The following is a 5,488-nucleotide window of genomic DNA, read 5'->3' as shown; positions in this document are numbered from 1 at the left end:
GATGAGCGGCACGCGGGGCGAGGCGCGCAGAGCCTGCCGCAGATGGCGCACAAGGGCGGGGGGAGGGCGGTGGGAGCGGGAGGGAGGGGCGGGAAAGGGGGGGCGGGCGAGGGCGGAGCGGGAGGCGGCGCCTCGAGCAGCGAGACGAAGCACTGCAGGTTGGAGCGGATGTACGACTGCGGGTTGGAGAGCGAGTAGCGCACGCCCGCCTGCGGCAGGCCGGGCCCGCTCTGAAGAGGAGGGGGAGGGGCGGTGGGCGGCCGAGAGGCACCGCCCGCCTGCGCCGCCATCGACGCCACGTGCGTGACGCCGCGCGAGGAGATGAGCTCGCGCAGGCCGGCCTCGTCACACATGTCCGCCTGCGGGTTAGGGTCAGGGTTAGGCCTAGGTCACACATGTCCGCCTGGCGGACGGGCGCAACGCCCGGCCGGCGCAGCAAAGGCACTGGCGCCGTGTCGGGCACGGCTCGGGCGAGTGACGTGTTGGACCGGACAAGTCTAAAGTGTTTGTGGCATCCGTCTCGTGCGGGTACCAGTCTCGGGCCGTGCTGGAACAAGTGTCGTGCCGGACAGTGTCGGACGAATCTCAAAGACGGGTCGGAGTCTCTTGGCGGGCCGCACCTCGACAACCTCGACCCCCGCCTCTCGCAGCTGCTCGACGCGCGCGCGCTGTGAGCGCGGGCAGGAAGCGGGCGTCAAGGCGGAGCGGCAGGACAGGGTGCGAGCGGAGGAGAGGGCGCGAGGGAGGAAGCGGCTCGGGCTGCGCTTCGCGGCCGCCTTGAGTGCCAGCGAGTAGTAGGGCGTGAGCGAGTCGAGCGCGACGACCCGCACGTGCTCGCGCTGCAGCCGCAGGCAGAGATGGAGCCCCACGAAGCCGGCGCCGCCGGTGACGAGGACGACAGCGCCGCGAGGGAGCTGCGGCCGCCCCGCCGCCGTGCGCACTCCCAGCCCTCCGGCGATGACAGCGCGGCTGCCGGGCGTGGCGCGCAGCGAGGAGGAGAGCGTGAAGACGAGCATGCAGATGCCGATCAGCACCATGCCACGTATGATGGTCCGCTCCGTGCCGCATCGAGAGTCCTCCGTGCCGCGCCCTGCAGACTCACGCTCGACGACGGCGGTGTAGCCGCTCCACGGGCTGCCGACGAGGAGGGAGTCGGACGACCCCCCTCTGCGCATGTAGGCGTGTGCCGTGCTCTGGCGAGTCTCGCGCGTGGCCGGCACAGCGGCGGCGAGCGCGCTGGAGGCGGGAGTTGGAGTCGGCCTCTCGAGAATGAAGAATTTCCTCTAACTGGATGTGAGGCTGCCAACTGCACTCCAAGTGCTCCAAGTGCTCCACTTTGGGCGCTTCACCACTTGAGGGCCTGCCGCCGCCGGCGCTCAACGCTGCCGCTGCCGAGGGCGCGGCGCGGCCACGACGGCGCGCAAGAGGCCGGTGATGGCCAGAGACTCGGCGTGAAGCGCCGCCTCGACAGCGAGCTCGCGAGCGCGCGCGTCAACGACGACGACGCCAAAGAAGGCGACACCATTATGGTGGATGCCGCACAGATGGCCGCTGCGGCGGCCGCCGGCACCGACCGCGGCACGAAGCGCCTGCTGCACGTCGCGCTCGCGGCGCGCGGCGGCAAGCACATCCCGGACATACAGAACACGACGGCGCTCGTCTCCGAGATTCGACAGCTTCTGAGGAAGACGCCAGGCTGCGAGGCGCAGCCGACGAGCGCGATCAGCGTGCCCATCATCGGCACGTCGCGGGCCGTCTGCGTCGCCTTCAACGGCGAGAGCGAGGCACGAGCCTTCCTCGAGCACCACGCCGGCGGTGGCGCCATACTGCATACAGCTCCCAGCTCCGGATGACATCACCATCCACTTCGTCGCTCTCGACGCCTCCGAGTGGGGCAGGCAGGCGGAGGCGCGCGAGCTCCAGGCGGCGACGGAGTCCGACGGCCTCATCGGACATCGCCATCCGCAAGCACAGAAATTACGCGCCGCCTAGCCAAGGCCTCGACCTGCTTGGGCAGCAGCTGGCGCTGCTGGCTGCCGTGGCCCAGCCGGCCGTCCAAACCACAGCCCCAGCTCCAGAGCGAGGCAAAGGCAGCTGCGAGAGCTGCTGCTGCGGCCTCTGCGCTGCGCAGCGTCTCGTCGGGCAGCACGCGCTCGCACAGCGCGAGCGCGGCGGGCGAGAAGCCGAGAGCCGTCGCGCTCGTGCCGCCTTGGATCGCAACGAGCAGCTCCGCCACGTTGCCCACGCCCTGCTGCAGCAGCTTGTTCTGCAGCATGTCCTTGTTTGGCGCAGAGACGTGGGCGCGCGCCGCGAGAGCCGCGATGCTCTCGTCGAGGTCGATGGTCGACTGCGCGGCCGCCATCGGAAGCGAGGCCGCGCGAGCGCCGAGAGAGAGAGGAGCGCGACCGGCGCCACAGAACGCGATGGAGGAGAACCGACAAAAAGAAACAATCCAGGCAAACTCGCATGACATATTCGCCGCCACCGCGAGGCGCGATCCACACCGAGCGATGCCCTCGGCCGCCGGCTCCGCTGGCTGGCGATCCGCTCTGAGGCTCGCCGCCGCCGCCGCAGCGGGAGCCGCGACGGTCGACGCCATCGTCTCGTACCGCCGCTACGCCCGCTGGTGCAAACGATACCCGACGGTGGCGGTCCCGGCCGACTCGCTGTTTGCCCGCACGGCCGCTGCTGCCGGCAACGCGCAGGGTTGCGCCGTGTGCGCGAGAGTGCAGGCCAACCTGGAGAAGCGGCATCTGCAAAAGGCGCTCGACAAGCTCGAGAAGGCCATCGCGCCGCCCGAGGTAGCAGAGGCGTACGAGGCGGCCAGCAGCAGCTTTGGCGATGAGCGGCTCCTTCGCTGCACGCTGCCCGACGCCGCGCCGGTGCCGCTCTGGATTGGCGCGAGCGTGCGCGAGGAGGGGGAGGCGCGGTGCTCTCCTCCCTCTCCCTCTCCCTCTTCCACAGAGGCGCAAACGTCCCAGTCGCCGGCCTCCGTAGGTGCTGCTCTGTTCGGGCCGCCCGGACGAGCCGCGCACCTTCTGGACGGAATACACGGAGCGGAGGAGGATCGCCGCCGCAGCAGCGGACTTTGCGCCGAGGACGAAGGAGGGTGCTGCCGCAGGCGCGGCGTGACGAACACAGGGTCAGGGATAGCTGCTGGGCGTGTGTTCGCGTGTGTGTTTGCAGGAGATGTTGTTTTGTGTTTTGCAGGTATGCCCGCAGTGAGAATTCACTGACGATTACATGCATACTGTGCTGCACGAATGGTTGGGCAGGTGTGTGAACAACACCTCCTGACCACGGCGCCGCAGGCGCAGCCCAGGCGCCTGTTGACAGTTGTGCTCAAACTTTACCGGTATGGGAGTTTTTGGCTAATCAAACCCAAGGCCTGCACTAATCAAAAAGTGGTACGGGATACCAGTTGCCTCACGGAAATCAAAGCGAGTCGGAGTGCCTTCTTGGTGGCAAAATCGGCAAAATCGGCAAAATACTGGGCATTTTGCGGGTATACCTGGAAAAACCCGGGCGGTATACCCGGGTAATACCCGCACTTTTGCATGGTTTCGCCCCCGGGACCACACCGACAGCCGCTACTAGTACAACTAATGAAAACCCCGCATACCACTTTCGCATACCACTATACCATACCACTCCAAAACTAATCAAAATATCGCCAAATACCAGTCTCATACCGGTAAAGTTTGAGCACTGCGCTGTTGAATTATGAATAGGATATGTATGTAACTAGTGAGAGCATTTGGGTTTGGGGAGGGCGCGATGGGAGACTTTTCGGCGGGCGAAATGCGGCGGCTTGGATGTGTCCTTTGGGACGACCTCGTGGGACGACCTGTGGGACGACCTGTGGCAGCGATCGATGCCGTCACCGGACGCGGCGGCGAGGCACCGCACGGGCGCCGGCGTGGCGCGTCGGCAGGCCCACCAGACGCGGCGGCGAGGCACCGCACGGGCGCCGGCGTGGCGCGTCGGCAGGCCCACCACGAGCGGATGCGCGACGAGCGCGCTCGGGAAGCGGCCGCGGGCGACGCGGAGCTTCCGCCGGAGGACGACGCGGTCGAGATGGCGAGCGCCGCCCAGCTGCTGGACAGCGTGGCGGAGGTGGGCCCGAACTACACCCTGCTGCGCAGCAAGGAGACGAAGGCGAAGCGGCGGAAGCGACAGCGCGAGGATGCCAGGGCGGCGCTCGACGGCCACACTGTCCTGTCCACCGGATCGCGCCTCGAGATCTTTTGCGACAGTGAGCGGTGGTTATATAGCGCGACTTAGCGCAAATTTAGTACATATTTAGCACATATTTAGCACATATTTATAGGTCCTAGTATAGGTCCAGAAGGTGATTAGTTATTGTAGAGACAGACCATATGCACAATATCTCTCTCAGTCTAGCTAAGCCAGGGGAAGCGATGCCTGGGCCGTACAGCAGCTTGATGATGCTTCGCCGGCGTGCGTCCCGGAGCGGTGAAGGACGGGCGGTCCGGGGCAGGAAAACTCAGAGATCAACGCCGACACCGCTCTGATTCGACTTTTGACTTCAAACAAAGACAGTGGCACGCGCCGCAGCGCGCTGCTTGCCACTGTCAGGAGCGGATCCGTCAGTTAGTCGTGTTCACGCCGGGATCGTGATGTGACTAACCTGCCCAACCATTCGCGGCGACCTAGGCGGCGACGAGTATCGACGTTGTGATTGAGTCCGTCTCCAAGCATGACGTCGTAAAAAGTAGACGCGAATCTGATGTGTTATTCTGCTGGCACTTCTCGATCAACAATCTCTCCTCGAGCTCTCGTGTATCTGCTCGAGAGCTCTCTCTGCTGAGAGACTCTCTTTCTTCCAGAGAGAGATGAGTCTCTCTCATCGCGGGCGCGCGGCGAGCGATGAAACTCGTCTGTCTATCACCCACCCGCGATTTCTGATTCTCTCGAACACGTGTGTGAACGTCTTGGTCCTGGGTTGTGTTTTTGCGTGAACGTATATACAGCTGTGAGCTGTTAACTAGATCTAAAGGCCTTAGTTCTTACTTACCGGTACGTCACTCACACCCGCCAATAAGGCAGGTGTGCACTCTGCTAGTACTTGTGTGCTCACACCACTACACTGTGAGCCATGCTTCCTGGGACAGCCGTTGTTACTGTGAATAGCGTGACTGTCTCTGTGCGATTTCGGGCCCGGGGTTGTGCGTTTTGTGAATGGCGTCTCAGAGGAATCTCCCTCGGTGGGGGGTTGGTCTGTACACACAGGGATAGGCCGCGCCGCCGCCGAGAAGAAGCGGAGCGGGATCGGCGCGTCGAGAGGCGAGGCGGCGATCAGACCGCGTCGAGTTCCCAGCGGCTCCTCCCATAACAACCGGTCGTGCGCACAAACGGACGTGCGCGGCCGACGAGGCTCGATGCGACGCGCGGTGCAGGCGCCCCCTCGATCGCCGGCGCCGGCGCTCTTCCACGGCCTCGAGTACATCCGCGAGCCAAAGGCGTG

General features: G+C 65.2%; 1 protein-coding gene across 1 annotated transcript in view; it reads right to left on the bottom strand.

Annotated features, from left to right (window-relative positions):
- The window catches only part of EMIHUDRAFT_120908 (hypothetical protein), a gene marked incomplete at both ends in the record, with an annotated part of 2,086 nt that extends 911 nt beyond the window's left edge, over window positions 1–1,175 (bottom strand). Inside the window, 3 exons of the mRNA XM_005760816.1 lie at window positions 52–209; window positions 300–359; window positions 621–1,175. Coding sequence (XP_005760873.1) covers window positions 52–209; window positions 300–359; window positions 621–1,175 — 773 coding nt within the window. The remainder of the gene's footprint in view (window positions 1–51; window positions 210–299; window positions 360–620) is intronic.
- Window positions 1,176–5,488: the final 4,313 nt, after the last annotated feature.

Source organism: Emiliania huxleyi (genome assembly GCF_000372725.1).
Source record: "Emiliania huxleyi CCMP1516 unplaced genomic scaffold EMIHUscaffold_739, whole genome shotgun sequence".
Lineage (NCBI taxonomy): Eukaryota > Haptophyta > Isochrysidales > Noelaerhabdaceae > Emiliania > Emiliania huxleyi.
Note: the sequence above shows the minus strand (reverse complement) of the source record. Positions and strands in the feature narration are given on the sequence as shown.